Source organism: Zalophus californianus, chromosome 13, assembly GCF_009762305.2.
Source record: "Zalophus californianus isolate mZalCal1 chromosome 13, mZalCal1.pri.v2, whole genome shotgun sequence".
NCBI lineage: Eukaryota > Metazoa > Chordata > Mammalia > Carnivora > Otariidae > Zalophus > Zalophus californianus.
In genome coordinates, this window is record NC_045607.1 from 18,923,590 (window position 1) to 18,946,884 (window position 23,295).

General features: G+C 39.7%; 1 protein-coding gene across 1 annotated transcript; it reads right to left on the reverse strand.

Annotated features, from left to right (window-relative positions):
* Positions 1-13,043: 13,043 nt before the first annotated feature.
* LOC113934168 (histone H3.3A-like) lies at positions 13,044-13,463 on the reverse strand. Its single transcript, XM_027614682.1, has one exon. It carries the CDS (start codon positions 13,461-13,463, stop codon positions 13,044-13,046), a length of 420 nt encoding a protein of 139 aa, XP_027470483.1.
* Between the last annotated feature and the right edge of the window lie 9,832 nt (positions 13,464-23,295).

Here is a 23,295-nt window from a genome sequence, read left to right on the forward strand (position 1 = left end):
ACAGGGACTGGCATAAAGTAATTGGCAGTGATGAAGTCATTCATTCGTTTATGACACTGCATGCATCTCTGTTACAAGGCCTTTCTATGTGCAATGTCCACAGTGTACAAAAACAGAATAAGATGATACAAGGTAGATCCACTCTAGTGGGTTGCACAGATAGACCACCAGCCATGGACACCTCTTCTCATTCCTACCATCTTGCCTCTCGTCCAACTCATTGAACATGCAGCACCCAGAACAAACTTCCTAAACTACAGATCTGAGCCACTTCTTTTTGAAAATCTTCAATAGCTCCTAATCATGTTAAAGGCAACTCCTAAACTCTTCATTGCCATGAGCAAGGCTCTCAGTGACTAGGCTGATGTTCTCCTCTGACTGACCTCCAGGATTAGTCAGGGTAGACCAAGTGCTAGGACAAATAATCCCAGAATTTTAGCAGAATAATGCAGTGAGTTTGTTTCTTATCCATGCCTCCATGTAATGTGGGTCAGCTTGAGAGAGGGGTGATTGCTCTGGGCAATAATTCAGAACCCTCTTTTCCTTTGGTCTTATGGATTACCCTCCTTCTCTGGGTTCTCAGAGTGTTTTCTGACTGCCAGAATATGGGGAAAGAGAGAAAGGGTCACCCATAGAAAGGTTTATGCTCCAGACCTGGAAGACATGCGTTATCACTTCCTGTCCCATTCTGTTGGCCAGAAATGAAATCACAGTATTGCTTCACCTTAACTACAAAGGAAGCTGGAAAATAAGATGATCATTAGCATTCTCTGCCTTATTCCCTTCCAGCTGACCCTATAGAAACTCTAGACTCTTTGTACTTAACTGCCACACCATTCAGGTCCACACCTCTGTGCTTTTGACCCTACTTGTCTCTTCTTTTTATCCTTCAGTTCTTGTCTAAGCTTACCTTCTTCTCAAATCTTCTATTAGGCCCCTTCTTTACCCTAAGATAAAGCTGATTTTTCATTCCTCTGTGTACCCCTAGGCTTAGCTCACATAGTCACTGTGCTTTGTTCATATGCTTGTTTTTTCTCTAGAATTTCACCTCGTTCTGAGCAAAGGCCTGTGCCAGTGCATCACTATGTCCCCACCATCCTGCACACACCCCAGTACTGAGTGCACTGCTCAATGGGAAATTGCAATGATACTCAGTGTTCTTATAATGAGTGTTATAAGCCAAGTTCAAAGACAGACCACCTGGCAAGAAAGGTCTCAAATACACAACCTAACCCTACCTAAAGGAGCTGGAGAAAGAACAGCAAATAAAGCCTAAACCCAGCAGGAGAAGAGAAATAATCAAGATCAGAGCAGAAATCAATGAACTAGAAACCAAAAGAACAGTAGAACAGATCAACGAAACTAGGAGCTGGTTCTTTGAAAGAATTAACAAGATTGATAAACCCGTGGCCAGACTTATCAAAAAGAAAAGAGAAATGACCCAAATCAACAAAATCATGAATGAAAGAGGAGAGATCACAACCAACACCAAAGACATACAAACAATTATAAGAACATATTATGAGCAACTCTATGCCAGCAAATTAGATAACCTGGAAGAAATGGGTGCATTCCTAGAGATGTATCAACTACCAAAATTGAACCAGGAAGAAACAGAAAACCTGAACAGACCTATAGCCACTAAGGAAATTGAAGCAGTCATCAAAAATCTCCCAAGAAACAGAAGCCCAGGGCCAGATGGCTTCCCAGGGGAATTCTATCAGACATTTAAAGAAGAATTAATACCTATTCTCCTGAAACTGTTCCAAAAAATAGAAATGGAAGGAAAACTTCCAAACTCCTTTTATGAGGCCACCATTACCTTGATCCCAAAACCAGACAAAGACCCCATGAAAAAGGAGAATTACAGACCAATATCCTTGATGAACATGGATGCAAAAATTCTCACCAAAATACTAGCCAATAGGATCCAACAGTACATTAAAAGGATTATTCGCCACAACCAAGTGGGATTTATCCCTGGGCTGCAAGGCTGGTTCAACATCCGCAAATCAATCAATGTGATACAATACATTAACAAAAGAAAGAACAAGAATCATATGATCCTCGCAATAGATGCAGAAAAAGCATTTGACAAAGTACAGCATCCTTTCTTGATCAAAACTCTTCAGAGTATAGGGAAAGAGGGTACATACCTCAATATCATAAAAGCCATCTATGAAAAACGTACAGCGAATATCATTCTCAATGGGGAAAAGCTGAGAGCTTTTCCCCTAAGGTCAGGAACGCGGCAGGGATGTCCACTCTCACCACTGCTATTCAACATAGTATTAGAAGTCCTAGCCACAGCAATCAGACAACAAAAAGAAATCAAAGGCATCCAAATCGGCAAAGAGGAAGTCAAACTCTCACTCTTTGCAGATGATATGATACTGTATGTGGAAAACCCAAAAGACTCCACCCCAAAACTGCTAGAACTCATACAGGAATTCAGTAAAGTAGCAGGCTATAAAATCAATGCACAGAAATCAGTGGCATTCCTAAACACAAACAACAAGACAGAAGAGAGACAAATCAAGGAGTCGATCCCATTTACAATTGCACCCAAAACCATAAGATACCTAGGAGTAAATTACCCAAAGAGGCAAAGGATCTGTACTCAGAAAACTATAAAATACTCATGAAAGAAATTGAAGAAGACACAAAGAAATGGAAAAACGTTCCATGCTCATGGATTGGGAGAATCAACATTGTGAAGATGTCAATGCTACCTAGAGCAATCTACACATTCAATGCAATCCCCATCAAAATACCATCCACTTTTTTCAAAGAAATGGAACAAATAATCCTAAAATTTGTATGGAATCAGAAGAGACCCCAAATAGCCAGAGGAATATTGAAAAAGAAAAGCAAAGCTGGCGGCATCACAATTCTGGACTTCCAACTCTATTACAAAGCTGTCATCATCAAGACAGTATGGTACTGGCACAAAAACAGACACATAGATCAATGGAACAGAATCGAGAGTCCAGAAATGGACCCTCAACTCTATGGTCAACTCATCTTTGACAAAGCAGGAAAGAATGTCCAGTGGCAAAAAGACAGTCTCTTCAACAAATGGTGTTGGGAAAATTGGACAGCCACATGCAGAAGAATGAAACTGGACCATTTCCTTACACCACACACAAAAATAGACTCCAAATGGTAGAAAGACCTAAACGTGAGACAGGAGTCCATCAAAATCCTAAAGGAGAGCACAGGCAGCAACCTCTTCGACCTCAGTCGCAGCAACTTCTTCCTAGAAACATCGCCAAAGGCAAGGGAAGCTAGGGCAAAAATGAACTATTGGGATTTCATCAAGATAAAAAGCTTTTGCACAGCAAAAGAAACAGTCCACAAAACCAAAAGACAACCGACAGAATGGGAGAAAATATTTGCAAAGGACATATCAGATAAAGGGCTAGTATCCAAAATCTATAAAGAACTTTTCAAACTCAACACCCAGAGAACAAATAATCCAATCAAGAAATGGGCAGACGACATGAACGGACATTTTTCCAAAGAAGACATCCAAATGGCCAACAGACACATGACAAAGTGCTCAACATCGCTCGGCATCAGGGAAATCCAAATCAAAACCTCCATGAGATACCACCTCACACCAGTCAGAATGGCTAAAATGAACAAGTCAGGAAACGACAGATGTTGGCGGGGATGCGGAGAAAGGGGAACCCTCCTACACTGTTGGTGGGAATGCAAGCTGGTGCAACCCCTCTGGAAAACAGTATGGAGGTTCCTCAAACAGTTGAAAATAGAGCTACCCTACGATCCAGCAATTGCACTACTGGGTATTTACCACAAAGATACAAATGTAGGGATCCAAAGGGGTACGTGCACCCCAATGTTTATAGCAGCAATGTCCACAATAGCTAAACTGTGGAAAGAGACAAGATGTCCAACAACAGATGAATGGATAAAGAAGATGTCGTATCTATACACAATGGAATATTATGCAGCCATCAAAAGGAATGAGATCTTGCCATTTGCAACGACGTGGATGGAAGTGGAGGGTGTTATGCTGAGTGAAATAAGTCAATCAGAGAAAGACATGTATCATATGACCTCATTGATATGAGGAATTCTTAATCTCAGGCAACAAACTGAGTGTTGCTGGAGTGGTGGGGGGTGGGAGGGATGGGGTGGCTGGGTGATAGACATTGGGGAGGGCATGTGCTATGGTGAGTGCTGTGAATTGTGCAAGACTGTTGAATCACAGATCTGTACTTCTGAAACAAATAATGCAACATTTGTTAAGAAAAAAGAAAAAGAAGAAGATAGCAGGAGGGGAAGAATGAAGGGGAGTAAGTCGGAGGGGGAGACAAACCATAAGAGACGATGGACTCTGAAAAACAAACTGAGGGTTCTAGAGGGGAGGAGTGTAGGGGGATGGGTTAGCCTGGTGATGGGTATTAAAGAGGGCACGTTCTGCATGGAGCACTGGGTGTTATGTACAAACAATGAATCATGGAACACTACATCAAAAACTAATGATGTAATATATGGTGGTTAACATAACAATAAAAAAAAGACAGACCACCTGGTTTTGAAGCTTGACACTGTGATAGAACCTTGATCATGTTGCTTACTCTCTGAACCTCAGGCACCTCACCTGTAAAGCCAGAAGAATATTAGCTCTCCACATCCATGGTGGTGAAGAGTTCATGAATTAACAGGTTTAGAGCTCTCAGTATGGTGCTTGCTATATACAAAGAATACTCAATAAAATACTAGCTATTGGTATTATCCTATACTTCTGACCTACTTTGTGGCTGGAAGCAGAAATACTCTCCACTGACTTTGAGCAGCCTTGAATTAGGACAGAGAAACTTGCACTGTGGACACGTAGCCCTCAGGGAGTGACTCAGGCAGGCCAAGGCCTTGGTGAGCTCCCATGGCCCTGGAAGCCTTCCTTGAGTGACGTCTGGCAGGGGGAAGGAAAAGCTGACAAATTAAATGATTTAGTCTGTTCGCAAAGTAAACGTGGCTCCAGGACATTAGAAGTAACTCAGAATGGAAGCTCCAACTGCCACTGGGTGGAGTAAAATTTTTCCAAATTCAATTTGTTTTCAGTTGAGCTGCTTCATTTCATCAACACAGCTCTTTGGAACATTGGCTAAATTCCCTGAAAAAGTCTCCCTTTTTAAGTGTTTTTGTTTGTTTTGTGTTTTTGTTTGTTTGTTTTACCTTCTCTCTTCCTTAGTTCCTCAAATGCAAATAAAAATGAAACACTTGGAAACCTAGAGAAAGCCCCCCAAAAACACCAGGTCAGCATAGGTGTGCACCAAGGGTATGCTTACAGATTGCTTGGTGAAGGTGGGACTGTGGGTTTGGATGTAAAGTTGCTGTCAGCAGCATAGCGACTATAGTTAAATCATTCACCAAAATGGCCCTGGAGTTGATAAATGGCCTCTTTTCACAAAGACCCTTTCATCCAAAGCAGTCTTGTGTGAGGCCCTCAGTGCCTCCCCATTTCAGCCTCAGGAGGAAGGAAGAGGAAGAAGTAGACCCTCATCTGCAACAACACAGAAGGTTTCTCAATCAAGAGTCCAAGTTGCAATCCATCCTTTGCGTATGCATCTGGGCAACAGACACTTAGTCCTTTGCTCCACCAACATGACCGGGGCATAGGCCCCAAGCCAGAACATGTTGGGGGAGTTTCCTTCTTTATTACCTGGAAACTTCAAAAGAAAATAATAAACCAGAGGACCCTGCTTGTACTGGCCCATACAAAATTCTGAGATGGCCTAACCCTTGCAGTTCAAAACCAGCTAATTCCAGACTAGCTCTGGTTCCTTCTGAGTATGAACCATGCAGTTTTAAGGTTTTAGTTCTCTCTGTTGGAGAGGAAATATATAATGTCAACAGCAAAAGACTGCATAAAGGATATTTTTCTTTCTTTCCTTTTTTTTTCCTGCTACCACTCCTACCTTTTGTTTGTTTGTTTTTATAAGAACTTGGCAGAGCTGATAAAGATTTTTCCACACAGAACATAAGGATTCATTGTAAACTATATGCAAGAGTTAACATGATTATGGTGGCTTAGTTTAAGAAGATAATTTACTTAATTTTTGTCTCTAAATTATTAGGTACTTAATGTCTACAGATATGAAAAATTGTCTACAAAGGAATAACCAAAGAGCAACACACCATTTTATTGGTATTTTCCAAGAGATCAGTATTTTGTTATAATCCTTACATGATCCTGTAAAATCTCTTTGTTTGAGGCAAATTGAAGCTCCTAGAAGTTAAGAAGTTCGCTCAAGGTCCTGCAAGTAGAACGTGGCAAAGCCATCAGTCAAATTTTGACATATCAGTCTTTAAAGTCCATTCCCACACCTGTAACTATAAATCTTCTTTCTTCACTATCCCTTTCTTCAAAATGGTGGTATGATCTGCCTCTTGGGGTTGTTAGAAGGACTAAATGAAATCTATTTGAAGGAATTTATCTGTATCTTTTATATGGTTGTATGTGAAATGCTACTAGCCATAGGGTCTGGAGCCTCGGCCTGTGGGAGCAGTTCAAGGCAACAAGAGTGTTGCGGGGTACATCAAGGAGGGGAGCAGAATCCCCTGGACTTCCTCACACACCACTCTCACCTCCTGCTGGGCTAGAAATTTAGCTCTGCCACTGCACTAACCATGTCACAGGACTAGTGATAGGGCTTCATTCTTGGACCTCTCTCAATGGCTATCACATAACGTTTCTCAGTAAGTGTTAGTTGAGAACAGGGGTCTTCCTCCCCTTTGAGAGCTCAGCAAAATTTGCTTCATACCTTCCCCCACTCTGTGGCCTGTGGACACCCAGAACCTTCTCTAATACCTCAGCAAATTCCCAGAAACCCCAAAGCCTTTTGCCTCTGAGGGTCTGTTTCTAGATGGGTGTCTCTGTCTTATTCCATAAAGACCCAGCTTGGTGGGGGGTGGGGCACAGGACAAAACTATTTCTTTGAGTATCTAAAATACCCACTTACACATGTATAAGAAAAATAGGCCATACTCAATACTAGGCAGAGATTTCCGAGCAGAGATCTCTACCACCACCATGAAAACAACTATCAATAGAACAGAATATCACGTCAAGAAATGTCCTCCAGCCACCTCACTACCAAGACATTTCACAAACCCTTCATCACACCCAGTGTCAGCCTCTCTCCAGTTCACTGATTTCTCCCTCCCCTTCCTCCTTCCTTTCATCTCATTACTCATCTCTCATTCCATTTAAGGAGTGAAAATGATAAATCATGTTCCTGTGTCACAGAAAGCTGACACTCTCATTCATGATAGTTTGGCATTTATGAACATCCACAACTTGAAGATCTCATCCATCTCAAAAAAATTTATTAAGCTCCACCTGCCCCTTTTCCCAGGAGGCATTCCAGATGCTAATATAAACAAAAATGTCTGTAGTTCCAGGGGCACCTGGGTGGCACAGTCAGTTAAGCATCTGACTCCTGGTCTCAGCTCAGGTCATGATCTCAGGGTTGTGAGTTCAGGCCTCCCATCAGGCTCATGCTGAGCACGGAGTCTGTTAAAGTTTCTCTCTCCTCCCGCTCTCCCCCCCCGCCACATGCTTGAGCTCGCTCGCTCTCTCTCTCTAAAATAAATAAATCTTTAAAAAAATGTCTATGTTCTTATGTTGCAGTACGCACTGTTTTAAGCACATTGTATTTTTGACTTAATTTAATCCTCAAAACAACTCCATGAGATTGTTGTTATTATATTCCCATTTCACAGATGGTGACTGAGGTACAGAGAGATTAAGCAGCTTGCTCAAGGTCACATAAGTAATAGTAGACCTATGATTCAGTCTCTGGTAGTTTGGTTCCAGAGTCTGGGCTATTAACTTCTATATACTCATCAGATAGATAGAGAAGTGGAGAGCCAGATATTTCCCCCTCCCAGTTCACTACAAATTAAAAGAATGTATTTATTTGCAAAATTAATGAATAAGTAGCATGTGAAGGAAGACTTTGGGGTTTTGGAAAATGCATAAAATGTAAACAACGAAAAAGTAGGCCAAAAGCGCTCAGGGTTAAAAAAAAATAGTAAGATCGAAGAGGATAGTTTCAGAAAGAACAGATTGCTGGGGCAAGCGATCATCAGGAGCCTTGATCAGCCTCCAGGAAGTTATGTGCGGGAATTAAGTTGGGTCAGGGAAGGGCTGTGTTTTAAATCATATAATCTATCCTCCATACCTGCAGGAAAAGCACCACAACCACTGAGCAGGCTGCTTCCTTTTGAAGGCCCTTGGGGCGGTTGGGATAGAGGTTGTAAAGAGATAGGAGGAGAGAGCCCCCTCCCTTGCATGGAGACTCATGTTGCTGCAGAGGAAGGGCCCTTCATCAGAGGAGTAAACTCAAGAAAGTTTCCACTTCCAAGTGATCTTTGTTGCCTATTTGGAAACGACCGTAGTGTGTCTACATCCGGACAATGATGTCTGTTATAAGAATACAACTCTCTCATCAGAATTCCGCAGACTGCGTAAACAGGGCTGGTCCATCTAAATGAGGTGTGGAAGTTACGGCTCTCTCCCCCAGCTCCTCTTTCTAAACACTTTGCTCTTGTCAACAAAGGAAAAGTTAAATCATCCTGAATCTCCAGACCCACTATTATAGGAGAATAGGAAAATCAGCCTGATAATCAGATTCTTAGACACTGCACATTGTTTAATGATCTATCTTGAGAAATAAAGGTCTCATCCACTGAACAACATTTAATCTTTTCCATTTGGCAAACTCTCATACCCCCCACCTTTCCTTCCACCCAGATTCACTGAAAGGTTATCCCATTAAGCACAGTCCTTTCTTTTTGGGCTCTGGAATTGCATATACCCAGAATTGTAATAAAAATAACAGTAGTCTTTATTAAGTGCTTACTATTTGACTGCACCATGCAGTTTGATAAGCATCATGTTATGGAAGTTTTAAGACAACTCTGATGTAAATACTATTATCCTCATTTTATACTGGAAGAAACAGATGTTCAGAGATGCTCTCATGGTCAGTGAATGACAGAACTTGGACTCAGCCCAGGTCTGGCTGATTCTGGAGCTTTAATTACTTCACTGATCATTCTAAGTTGAGACACAGTCACTACCATTGATGCAGAATGCAACAGAGGTCACTGCCTCCACCACCAGGCTGTCTGCTCATTCATCCACCCTGCAAGACTTCCCATCACCAAAAAGCCTCTGTTTATTCATGTCAGTTGCACTGAGCCCAGAAACTTCATGGACCCTACCTATTCAAGCCACACAAGATACCTCAAGTGGAGGCTGTTCTTCCTCCACCTCTCATGTCATTAAAGGTTGGGAATTGGTCCTCCTTGCTTATAACAACTGATTCTGGATTAAGTTTTCTCAGACCTGTATAGTTCTCTCTCATTTAAAGTGTTTGCCTTGTGGCTCTGCCTTGCTATACTCCTTAGCACTCATGCCTTCTATCCTAGACACTCCTCCTAATTCTTTGAAGATTCACCTCTGTCTTCCATCTTTCTCCCCATCCCTATATTGCTGCCATCTTTGGTGCCTTTAGGACTAGATAATCCTTCTGACATCCTGACCTTTAGGATTCTTTGCCCTCTTTATTTTGTATGATCTTTGTCTCTCCATGTTGGCCACAGTACCTCAATTCACTTATCCCCAATATACCATTTTTAGGCCTTCTAGAAACTTCCAGTTTACAGACCCACCTGTTTTCTTCTCATCTCCCAGGACTCCCTTGTTTTCATGTCCTTCATCATCTAGCTGACATCGACCATCACAGCAATTACTTTTCTCAAAATCCTCAATTTCTTATTTTGTAATGATCTTATTGTGAGTCCTGTGTAGAACCCAAAATCTGAATGAATTCAACTTGCAGTCTGCTCCATGCTTGAACCTGGATTACTGGGTAATTGCGGAGAAAAAAAAAAAAAATCACTCTGAATTGGAAACAGTAGTAATTCATGGCCCCCGACCTTAACTCGGCCCTTAATGACACTCAGGAGTCCCATTATGTGTCTATGGGCAGTTTTCATCTTCTGTGAGGCAACTGTTTTAAACTGTCTCCTCTGCTCTAAAAGGCAGGACCCCCACTTCTCCCTTCATCTCCATATGACCTTGCCCCCTGCAGAAAAATAGAAGACATTGGTCAAAACTCCCTCAACTTCCTGCCATAAGACTTACATATTAACGTCTTCACTCATCCCTTCCTCCCCCCATCTTGATGGACCAGAACAAACATTCTTTATCTTACTGAAAAATGGATCCCATTCTCTGCATCCCTTCCCTTCTTGCCTTCTCAGGAATGTTGCTCCATCCATCTCTCCCTCTCCACCGACTGCCCTCCATTAGCATGTGGACACGGCCCTGCCTCCAATCCCCAGGTGCTCCCCCAGATTCCACATGCATTGTCTCTCTTCTTGCATGGGGAAGGTCTGTATTAAATATCTCTATTTTATCACCTCCCACTCACTCTTCAGATCTCTGTATCTGGCTTCCCCACCTTCACACCACTGAGGCTACACTTGAAAAAGTGTCTGGTTTTCTCCATCTTGCAACATTGCATGTGCCCTTTTCACCTTTTGCCTTACTTGACTTCTCTGTTGGCCACTCAAAGCATTATCTATCCTTGACTTGGGGACCCTAGTATTCTAGTCATCCTCCCAGTTGTCTGGCTATTTAGTCCTTTCCCTCTCTTGGACTGTCTTGTTTCGTGTTTCCCTTATATACCCGATTCATCTCATCCTTTCTTGTGATAATGCAAGCATGTTCATGCCTTCTAGACCTGCATATCTATTTCTGGTTCATTTTGTGTGCCACAGACTTTTATATTCAATGTTATTCTACATACTGCAGTGGGATCTCTCACAGGCACTTCATACACAACATTCATGAAACACCCCCCTCCACCTGTCACTAAACCCATTCTGTTTGCTCCCACATTTCAGTTTCAGAGAATAGTGCCAGTTTCTCAAGCTAGAAAAGTAAAAACAGCCTTGTTCTCTTGCCTTGCTTCAGGTCCCATGTGTAACAATTATTAAATCCTATGAATCTATTTCTCAGCTATATCCTGAATATACCTACTTACATCTAGTTTCAATTCCACTCACAGAAAACCACCTGCTCTCTTACTCCAAGCTCCAGCTGTGTGTCCCCTTCCCTTTGGACTATTGCCCACACACTCTCATTTGCTTAGCTTGCTCATCTTCTTCCATCAGATTTGCACTCTGGTATTACCTTTAATAAAAAGCCTTTCATATCCCCAGCACTGGATTGGGTATCTCTTCTCTTTACCTACAGCATCTTGTGATTATCTCTATCATATCAGTTACACTGTATTTTAATTGTGTTCACTCACCTGTCTTACCCACTATCTAGTTTGTAACTTTGTCTTGAACACTTAGCCCAGACTTTGGCATGTAATAAGTGATCATTCAGTGTTTGTTCAACTAATGATCTATTTTTCAAATTATAACTTTGTTTTCTTTTAGTTGTGTAGTGACCTATGAGCATGTATTACTCAATGAGTGTATATGATTGTTCTTTTAAAAAGTCAGCTTTATTGAGTTATAATTTATATACAGTAAAATTCACTAATATGAAGTGCAAATTTCAATGAGTTTTGATAAATGTATACACTGTATAACCAATACCACAATCTAATATAGGAAATTTCTATTGCTGCAAAGAGTACCTTTATGCCCCTCTGTAATAAATCTCTTCCCCTTCCCCAAAACTCTTGGCAATGACTTCTATGTTTCTATCACTATAGTTTTGCTTTGTCTAAAATTTCATAAAATTTGAGTCATATAGTGGATAGTCTTCTGAGTCTGGTTTCTTTCACTAACATAATGTTTTCAAGATGCATATCGTGATACAGAGCATATCAGTAGTTTATTCATTTTTATTGCAGAATAGTGTTCCATTATGTGCATACACCACAATTTGCTTTCCATTCACCAGATAATGAATATTTAGATCATTCCCATTTGAGGCTGTTATGAAGGAAGCTGCTATAAACATTCAAGTACAAATCTTTGTGTAAACATATTTACATTTCTTTAGGGTAAACGCATAGGGGTAGAAGTGCTGGATCGTATGATAGATGTATGTTTAACTTACTTTATAAGAAACTACCAAACTGTTTTCCAAAATATTATGCATTCCCACTAGACACAGTAAAGATTCCAGTTGCACTTCTCACTAAAACTTGATGTCAGTCTTTTCAACTACAGCCTCTATAATGGTTGTGTCGTGATTATCTCTCTGGTGGTTTTAATTTGTCTTTGTCTGGTGACTAATGATGCTGAGCATATTTCCGTAAGCTTATTGGCCATTTGTGTCTTCTTCTGTGAAGTGCGTGTTAAATTTTTTTGCCTATTTTATTGAGCCGTTTCTTCTTATTTTTCAGTTGTAAAAGTTCTTTATGTATTCCAGATAAAGTCCTTTGTTGGACATATATTTTAAAAATATTTTCTCTCAGGCTATAGCTTGCCTTTCCATTTTATTCAAGAGTACATTTTATTTATTTTTTTATAGTTTAATGTATTTTAATAGCAAACTTACAGGAACAGCACAGAAGACAGACAACATTAAAAATATGTACTTGCATGTAGGACAACTCAGTTAGAAAAGTACAGCGAATGGATGGATCTACTGTATGATAAAAATGCTACAAACACCATTTAGTTGCCGTCAATAAGAAATTTACTTGTTTTAAAAAAATCCAAATGCTGGCATTGTCCAGAAAAATTTAACAGGTTTATTTATAATTGTTATAAAGTTGAACTGCTGAAACGTGTTCACTGAAACATTTTGACTTGCATTAATGCTTTATGTCCCCGCATTTATATTAAAAATTCACACACAAATGACAATGGAAAACCTGCCAATACCTGATTTCTGTCCCCTATTTTTCCACTTGCAATCATATACTTAGGTACCTTTTGACCCCATGGAAAAAAAATATCTAACATTCAGAACTACCAGTAACAGGAAGAAGAGAAATTTTTTTTTTTTTTAAAGAATGAAATGTTTTCCATCATAGTGGATAAGCACGTTCTCCATGTATGCGGCACGCTAGCTGGATGTCTTTTGGCATAATTGTGACACGTTTGGCATGGATAGCACACAGATTGGTGTCTTCAAAGAGGCCCACCAGATAGGCCTCGTTTGCCTCCTGCAAAGCACCAACAGCCGCACTCTGGAAGCGCAGATCTGTTTTGAAGTCCTGAGCAATTTCTCGCACCAGACGCTGGAAAGGAAGTTTGCGGATCAGAAGTTTGCTGGACTTCTGATAACGTCTAATTTCACGGAGTGCCACAGTACCAGGCCTGTAACGATGAGGTTTCTTCACCCCTCCAGTAGAGGGCGCACTCTTGCGAGCGGCTTTTATAGCCAGTTGCTTCCTCGGTGCTTTACCACCGGTCGATTTGTGGGCAGTCTGCTTTGTACAAGCCATGGTACAGAAACTCCCTTACTTACCCCCCTTCTCCTTGGGCTGGAGCTCGGCGAGCTAGATCAACAGTACCTTTTAAAGAGCCAAAGTGTTTAAATCAGATAAAGTATGATTTATCAAATTTGTTCGTATTTCAAACTTTTTGTGCCCTTAGGTCTAATAAAAGTGTCCTACTTCATGTAGCAGAAATTTTATTCCTGTATTTTCTTCTAAAAATTTTATACTTTGAGCTACTACATTCAGGTGTATGATCCATTTCTGGTTAGTTGTTGTATAATGTGTGAGAAGAGGCTTCATTCATTGTTTCCCATATGAATATCTTTTTGATCCTTTGTTGAACGTCTACTCTTTCCTTCAGTAATTATCTTGGCACTTTTTTGAAAAAGCAATTAATAGGCATATTTATTTATTTGGGGTTTATTTGGGAGCTCAATTCTGTTCCATTGACCTCTGTGCCTCTCTTCATGCCATAATATACTGTATTAATTAATGTTTTTGATAGTAGGTATTCAAATCAGGCAAGATAGCTCTATCACCATTGTTCTTTTTCAGAATTATTTAGGCCATTCTAGGCTTTCCATTTTTTATATAAATTTTAGAATTTTCACGTAAAATTCTACAAAAAAAAAACCCTGGGATATTGGTTGAGACTGAATTGAATCTATTGATCAATTTGAGGAGAATTGGTATCTTATGTAGATATCTGATTATTAACATAACATTCCTCTCCATTTACTAATTAGTGTCCTTTCATATAAAATGCTCTCTAACTTTAGTATACAGGTCTTGCACATATTAGGTTACATTTATCCTTAAGTATTTTGTGGTTTTGATCCTATCATAAATGATAATTTTTGAATTTCAAATTCTAACTATTCATTGATGTTACAAAGAAGTACAATTTATTTGTTACCTTATAACATTACTAGATTTGCTTTTTAGTTTTAGTACCAATTGTTACAGATTTCTTAAAATAGTCTATGCACTCAAGTATGTTGCCTAAAAATAAATATAAATTTCTTCTTTTTTTGATAAGTTCACCTTTGTGTTGTAAATAATTCTGCTACTTAAAAAGGGGTTTTTTGATGTTCAGTCAGCTACAGACACAGAAGAACACCACACAGAGAGACATGTGAAATTAAAGGATTTGTTATACTTACAAATCCCAGAAGAGAGAGGTTGACTCATCACTCAGGAGGCCATATAGAAGGAGTTCGAAGGGAGCAGGCTCTACCAAGCAGGTGGGGATCAAGACCCATGAGCAAGTGCCTTTATTGAGGGTCATTGTGGAAGACAAAAGCTAAAGGCACAAGGAGGTTTTACTGGTACATTTGAATGTCACTAGCTCATAGACAGGGAAGAGCAAGGTCCCTGTAACAGGGACCCACCTTATCACACCAGTGCACTGGGCACATGGGTGGGGTGCTCATAGCCTGTTTGTTGGGATGTTGAAGCATCCGGAAAATATAAAGTTTAAAATTTTACAATACAATCTTCTATATTTTTTTCTTGCCTTATTTCATTGCATGGGACTTCTAGTACAATGTTGAAGTTATAAAATAGAAGTCATCAAAGTAAACAATCTTACCTTGTCCTTGATCTTATGAAAAAGGCATTCAGTCTTTTCCCATTAAATATGAGGTTAGCTATAGGTTTTTCTTATAAACTGCTTTTATTTGGTTGAGATAGCTCCCATATTTCTAGTGTTCTGAGGTTGTTGTTTTTTTTTATCAAAAATACATGTTGAGTTTGTTCAAAGCCTTATCCTACATCAGTTGAGTTAATCTTTTGAGTTTCTTTTTATGTTTACTCTGTAAATATGGTAAATTTTGCTGTGTTATTTTGATCAAAAAATAAACATGGAATTTCTGGGGTAAATATCACTTGGTCAGGCTATCATCCTTTTTATATATTGCTCTATTAAATTTGGTAATAGTTTTCAGAGATTTCTGTATATTTGTTTATTAGGAATATTGATCTTTTTTGTGTGTGGCAGAGAGAGAAAGAGCAAGAGCAGGAACACAAGCAGGGGGAGTGGGAGAGGGAGAAGCAGGCCTCCTGCTGAGCAGGGAGCCCAATGTGGGACTCGATCCCAGGACCCTGGGATCATGACCTGAGCCGAAGGCAGACGCTTAACGACTGAGCCACCCAGGCACCCAATCTTTTTTTTAAAATCACAAAATGCTGGTGTATTAGAATTAGTTTGGAAGTGTATTAGTTATCTATTGCTGCATAACAAATTGCTCCAAAACTTAGCAATTTAAAGCAACAAATATTTACTATCTCACAGTTCCTGTCAGTTAGGAATCTAGGAGTAACTTACATGGTTCTGCCAAGATCTCTCAAGAAGTTGTATTCAAACTGTCTTCCAGGAATGAAGTCACCTGGGGCTAAAGAATTCACTTCCAGGCTCATTCATATTCTCAGCTTATTCACAACTGAGACTGGCTGAAATCTCAGCTCTCCCCATGTGGGCCTTTTCATAAGCTACCTGAGTATTCTCAAAACATGGAATTTGGCTTTCTACAGAGTGATTGTTGGGGTTTGGCGTTGGAGGGAGAGAAATTTGTCTTTTATAACCTAATCTCCAGAGGGACATAAAAACACAATCACATCTACCATACTTTATTAGTTATACAGATCAAACTTGATGCAATGTGGGAGGAAATTATGCAAAGTGTGACTACTAAGAGATGGGGCTCATTTTCCTTCTGTCTAAAGAAGTTCCTGTAACAATTATTATAGTATAGGTTTGCCAGTAACAAATATTCTTGACTTTTTTTTTCCCCTCTACAGTTGTTTCATTTCACCTTCATTTTGAAGCATAGTCTATCTGGGTATAAAATAATATACTGTTACTATCTTTTCTTTCAGCCTTCTAAAGATGGCACTCCACTAGTTTTTATTGCTTGCCTACTTTCTCATTGGATGTTTGTAGTTAGTTCTATCTTTGTTCTGTCCACACTATACATTTTTTTCCTGCTTCATACTTTATGTTCATAAATTTGATTATGATGTTCCTTTATGTGACTTTTTTCTGTTTATCTTGTTTGGGGTTCGCTGAATTTCTTAGATCAATAGGTTGGTAGTTTTTGTCATACTTGGAAATTTTTCAGACTTTGCTACTTCAAGTCCCTTTGTTAGATTCCAATCACGTGTATCCAGCAGGTCACTTGAGTTCTGTTCATTTTTTTTCACTTTTTTTTCTTTTTGTACTTCATTTTCAGTAGTTTCTGTTGTTATATCTTCATGCTAACTAAAATTTTTTTAGCAGTTTTTAATCTTCAGCTTATCCCCTTCTGTGAAACTTTAATTTTAGATATGCGTGTTTTACTACTAGAAATTCCATTTGGTTTTCTTTTATGCCTTATATTTCTCTCCTCATTATATTTATGCTTTTTTCCATACTTGAGCATATGATGCATATTTATGAAAATGTGTTTAATGTGCTTTATCCGCTAATTTCATCATCTTTGTCATCTCTGAATCTGTTTCCATAAATTGATTTTTCACTGGATTATGGGTCCCAGTTAGCCTTTTCTCTATTAGTATAGTGTATCAAAACTCTTACATTTTTGAGTGCTGTATTTTTTATGTTCCTTTCAAGAGTGCTAGATATTCTTATGGCAGGTAATTAAGCTACTTGCAGATTGATTTGATTCTTTTGAGGTTTGTTTTATAGTCTTTTAGGATGACTCTAGACTAGTCTTTACTTTAGAGTTAATTTAACTTATCTTCTATGATGTGACAATTCTGGGATCTCTAATGAATGCCTCATGCATCCAACAAGGCCCCTCCTCTATGGCTTGTGGGAACTCGAATGATGTATTCAGGAATCATTTGGCTTGAAATTCCACAGTAAGTTCTTTGCCCAGAAGTTGTTCTTTGTCTAAACTTGAAGCTTTTACTCTAAGCCTAGACAAGTTGGTATTCAGGCCAGGATTCCGTGGGACCCCTTTGCAGCTTTCCTGTACTTTTTTCTTAGCTTAGCTACCTCCTCTCTGGAACACTTTCCTATAAAATTTAACCACTTTGGCCTCCCCAAACTCCAGTCTCTGTCTTATCTACTCAGCAAGACCACTCTTGCTCTCTGGGTTGCCCCTCCCTATGAGACATTCTGGAAATTTCCTCCAGGCAGAAAGCCTAGATGATTTCAGGGCTTACCTCATCTGGTTCCCTTCTTGCAGGAACCACAGTTCTGCATTGAATGTCTAAAAGTTGTTGTTTTCTACATTTGTCCAGTATTCTAGTTATTTATGATAGGAGAGTAATTCTCGACCCCACTACTCTTTCAGAAGTACTCGTATATTTTTAACTAATTCCAAATTTAAGTGAGTTCCCTGATAGTAAGACATTTTCTTCCAGATCAAAAAAAATGGGGGTTAGGGGAATTGGGGAAGAAATGAGAATATGCTATAAGAAGACATTCTATTTAGATCAGAGAAGAAATGGAAATCCTTCTCCTTCTAGACCAAAGGTTAGTGGGAGAAGAGGAGAGAGAGGGGGTGAGAAAGAGGAATGAGTGTATGGGTGTCCCAAAGTCCTTGCTCTGTAGGATGAAAGATTATCTAGGGTGCACTGTCCAATTCCTCTCTTTTCTATGCGGTATGAACACTGAAGTGAAAGTCAATAGACTGGTCATGATACAGGGATTCAAAATAAGATGCCCCTAAAGCAGAGATTGTAGAGTAAATAGTGTAAATCATGATCTAAATGAAAGCCATGAGAGACTGTCAGGGGAGTATTTGTACCAGTAAAAGCTAAGGAGAAGCTGAGTCAGCAGAGGGGATAGATATGTGTCAAGAACGAGATTGTTAGGGGTGCCTGGGTGGCTGAGTCGGTTAAACGTCTGCCTTCGGCTCAGGTCATGATCCCAGGGTCCTGGGATCAAGCCCCATGTCAGGCTCCCTGCTTAGCAGGGAGCCTGCTTCTCCCTCTCTCTTTGCCTGCCACTCTGCCTGCTTGTGCTCTCTGTCTCTCTGTCAAATAAATAAATAAAATTAAAAAAAAAAAGAATGAGATCATTAGACATAAGAATAAGCCAGGAATAAGCAGAATACCTACTAGAAGGCCCCAAAACATAATAGACGAATTCTACCTCAGTGGATACTAGTCCAGACACTACTAAAAAGTGCTATGAAACCAGGAGAATCCATTCCTTCAAAGCCATTAGGTTTTCCCTTATGAACTCAAATAAGAGAGGAATGTGGGAGGAAATGGGGGAAACTAAAGGACAGTAAATATCATAGAGAGACTGAAAAAATACCAAAAGCTATTTAAATTATTTGATCAAACTAAGTTTTAAATTAATGTGGATTAGATTCAATTAATCTTTTTTATTTGGAAAACAAGAAGGAGAATCAGTATGATGAATTTAGCTATATCTTCTTTGCTACACACACACACACACACACACACACACACACATACACACATATATATATTCTTTATATATAAATATAATATATTCCATATACCTATACAACCATCCTGGAAGGCAGTATTATGATTCACATTTTACAAATAAGGAAAATTAAAGCTCAGAGAAGTTAGCTGACTTATGTAAATTTACACAGTGTTTTGTAAACTTTTTCAATGTCCTTATGAAAAACCCCTGTGGCTCCATTCCTAAGATCATGAAATTTCTTATCTCCTTCTCCCATTCCCTTTTCTACATACTCCTGCTCTGGGCCAGAGTTTCAGTCCCATTGACTCATAATTAAATTCAGATCTCTTCCAATACCCTTCAGACTGATGCTTTGGCTTGAATATCTTTGTTGTCTTGTGATTTTATCTCTGAAGGCTATATTTGGAATTATACTCAGAACCATTACCTACATCCCATTGCTGAACACTGTTCTTCTAACTCCAGTTTCCATGATACTCAGCCCCTCAGCCCTCAGCTCTCAGCCCTGGCCCCAGTCCACCTCCAGAACCCACCACTCAGAGTATCACAACTGTTAGGACCCAGAATTCGAGCCAAGAGATACCTGGAACTAAGGCCCATGATTCCCCCTCTCTTTACTTTGTTTCAAAGAGCTCTTTTCTGTCCTCAGTATATTGTATTCATTTAAGAATGCTGAGTTCACCTCCTAGGGCCTCATATGTTTTGATATACATGTCATTTCAACCTAAAAGCACAAGGCAAGAGGAATAATAAAGTTCTTTGTCTTAAACCTCAGACTCCAGTTTAGGAGATTTGTACATTCAGTTTGTACCAGATAAAACCTCAAGGTATGCCAATGCCAAGGGAAGGATGTCTGCCAGCCTGTCAAAAGAGTGCAAAAAAGACAAAAGTTCTCAGATTTCCTAAGCGGACCACAAGATCTGTCCCTTTCCAGGTTTCCCTGTAGCTGCCTTAAGCAACTCCTAAATCACAGAAAACTGCTTAATGCAGTCATATTTAGAACTGTTCTCACCTATACAGTGCCCCTATGTGATATTGTGATTTTTAAGAAATACATCTAATTGATCATTCAGATATTTCTCATATATATTTGGTCTTAGTCCACAGTTCTTGCCGCACAGGTCCCAAAAGTCTCAGAATTTCTTGAGGGATAAGAGCAATGGGAGCATCCTTTATTTTATTTGGTCTCTTGTCCTCAGTTCCTAAAATGCTTCCCAGCCATAAAGGTGAAATGGGTGTCTTGTTATTCATAAGGAGCCTCATTCCACCACAACTGAGTTTATGTTAATTAGGGGACTTTTAGAAAGCACTTGTGAATGGAAGCTGGTTGCCAAGGGAACCAACCACCAATATAGAAGGTTGGAACTTCCAGTTCCATCCCCTGATTTCCAGGAAGGGGAGAGGGGATAGCTGTTGAATCAATCACCAATGGCCAATGAGTTAACCAATCAAACTTACATAACGAAGCCTCCATAAAAACCCAAAAGGAGGAGCTTTAGAGAGCTTTCAGGTTGGAGAAACAGAACACTTCCACATTCCACATACCAGGCTCCAAGCTCTACAAGGACAGCCTCCTTTGTTTGGGACTTACCCCTATATATCTCTGCAACTGGTTGTGGATTCTTATGCTTTAATATCCTTTATAATAAATCAGTAATCTAGTGAGTAAATGGGTTTCCTGAGTTCTGTGAGCCATTCTAGCAAATTAATTGAACCCAAGGAGGGGGTCATGGGAATCTCTGATTTATAGCCAGTTGGTCAGAAGTACAGGTACCAACCTGGACTTGCAATTGGCATCTTGAGTTGGAGGAGTTTGTTGGAACCTCCAATTTCTAGCTGGTCGGTCACAAGCACAACCCAGACTCACGGTGGCTCTGAAGTAGAAGGCAATCTTGTGGGACTGAGCCCTTACCCATGAAGTCTGATGCTGCCTGTGGGTAGAAAGTGTCAGAGCTGAGTTGGGTTGAGTTGAATTCTCTGGCACTCTGCTAATGTCCAAGAATTGCTTGTTGGTGTGGGGAAACCTCCACATGCACGCATTGGAATCAGGTCCAAGAACCCAAAAAGACCACCAGTTAAGGGTAAGACCAGAACTAATCAGAAACAGTGGGGGTTTTTTGTGTTGTTGTTTTTTGAGGCCAACGACCAGATTTCTCTTCAGCCCAGTTAATTTCTTTTAGGGCTGTTTCCATATACAAAGGAGTATGCCCAAGATGAAGTGGGACTATGTATATAAAAAAAGCCCAGAGCACAGTTTTGTCACAATTAAATGCTCTGAACATGGAAGTTCTTTTTCCTCTGAGTCTGTGTCTGTTTAAGTTGTGACCTACTTTCATTCTACACTAAGATGGAAAGGACAAGACAACACTAGATCAACCTGTCACAGCAGCCATTGAGGGGAAGTCAGCTGAGCTCCTAGCTCAACAAGCCACAGTCATCTGCAACTTGGAGGCACATGCATGACTTGCATTGGAAATACTGACATGACCTGTGCTCTCAAGAGGAAACTTTGGAAAGACTCTCACTTCACAGGAAATGAGCATCTGCTCTGCCCAGATCCTCCACAAGCACCCTTAGTTCCTGCCTCTCTAACACTTCAGCAGACCCCCAATACATCCTACTGATGTAGGATGTCACCTTTCACAGCTTTGCAGTATTGATTCTCTGAGTATAAATATTACCTTAAAACTCTTGTCTGGTCACCACTTTCAAGGAGACTTCACTGACTCTGAACCTGGACCATGTGCCCCACCTTTGTAATCCCATAGTGCACATCTTCATCACAACACCTACAACATTGTACTATAATTTTATGGTTCTTTATTTCTTTTTCTCACTAGATCATGAACACCAGGGAAGCAGGGAGTGGATTTTGCTTGTTTCTGGATTCCTGGTTCCCAGGAGAATGGCATAGTTTCAGTGATCAAAACATGAGTTAGGAAAACCAAGGTGAAAAAAAATAATATAGCAAATAGGAAAAGAAAGGAGGATGAAAGGAGGTCAGGAGAGGGAGAGAAAATATAAAAGTAGGAAGGAAGCAAGAAAGGAAGGAAAGAGGGATGAAAAGGAAGAGAGAATAAGGAAGGAAGAAAGGAAGGTTGATTTTCATCTTTCTATTCAGAAGAAGCCAACTTTAGGAGTCTATAGTTCTGGAAATTTAGTCCTTCTTTACAAGTTGAAAATAATATTAGATGAGTTTCTGGGCATTGGATAATTCTTTTGAAAGCTGGAAGTGCAGAGTTGGAATAAAAAATAATAATGGTAGAGAGGCGCCTGGGTGGCTCAGTTGTTAAGCGTCTGCCTTCGGCTCAGGTCATGATCCCAGGGTCCTGGGATCGAGCCCTGCATTGGGCTCCCTGCTCCGCACGAAGTCTGCTTCTCCATCTTCCACTCCCCTTGCTTGTGTTCCTTCTCTTGCTGTGTCTCTCTCTGTCAAATAAATAAATAAAATCTTTAAAAAAATAATAATAATGGTAGGTATAGAGGAATGAAATAATAAATTTAGAATGTTCCGAAGGCACCATTCCAGAGAGAGAAGTTTTATGCTATTTCACTAATCTCTGCTATGGAAGTGGGACATGGGAATATGGATTTACCTAGGGTTCAAAGGCTAGATTTTCTACTCAAACATTTGTCAAAGACTGATACCTCAACTAATTTTCATCAATTTCACATTGACACCACTCAGTACAGTATGTTTTTGGCCTCGAGCTATCTGTCAATACTAACCAACATGGGAAGGAATTCAAACCATAGAGATAAAGAATCCCAGAGAATGTTGTGTTATAGAAGCTATTTGCCTGTATTTGTGAACCATGTGGGTTTTCAGAGATAAAGGGCAATTCTTTTCAAATCAAATTTTCAAAAACTCTGCATAATCCCAGCAGAGTTTGAGTTTCCCACTCATACCAAGTAGTTTTATTTATATTTTGTTGCACCTGCAGTTTTCTTTAAAATCACAGAAATGAATCTTTTTTTCTCCTTGCTTAGAAACCTATCCTTGGATCCCTAGCCTATAAGATAAAATGTAAAGGCAAACTCTTTTATAATTTGACACTAATCTATTATTTGGGCTTTATCACCTGTTTTCCTTCTTGTGCAATACATTTTCACAAAGTGACTTATCTGATATATTATTTAAAATATCTGTATGCTTTTTTTCATACAATTTCCTCTTCCTGAAAATACTCTCCTTTTCCTTTTCTATCTACCTGGTACCCTGTTATGTTTACTCTTCTCAGAAAATAGTCTGGCTTAGTATGTTTGGGAATATGAACTGTGGAGTCAGTTAGCCTAGGTTTTGAAATTTCTACTTAATCATTGTATGTTCTTGGGGAATTTTTGGAGACTGCCTTAGCATCAGATTGTACCTCTCCAAAATGGTGATACAGTACTGACCCCAGAGTTGCAGACATGATCCAATAAAAT

What these genes read in the sequence shown, in the direction of transcription:
- LOC113934168 (XM_027614682.1), bottom strand. Translation starts at nt 13,463, where the DNA reads ATGGCTTGTACAAAGCAGACTGCCCACAAATCGACCGGTGGTAAAGCA.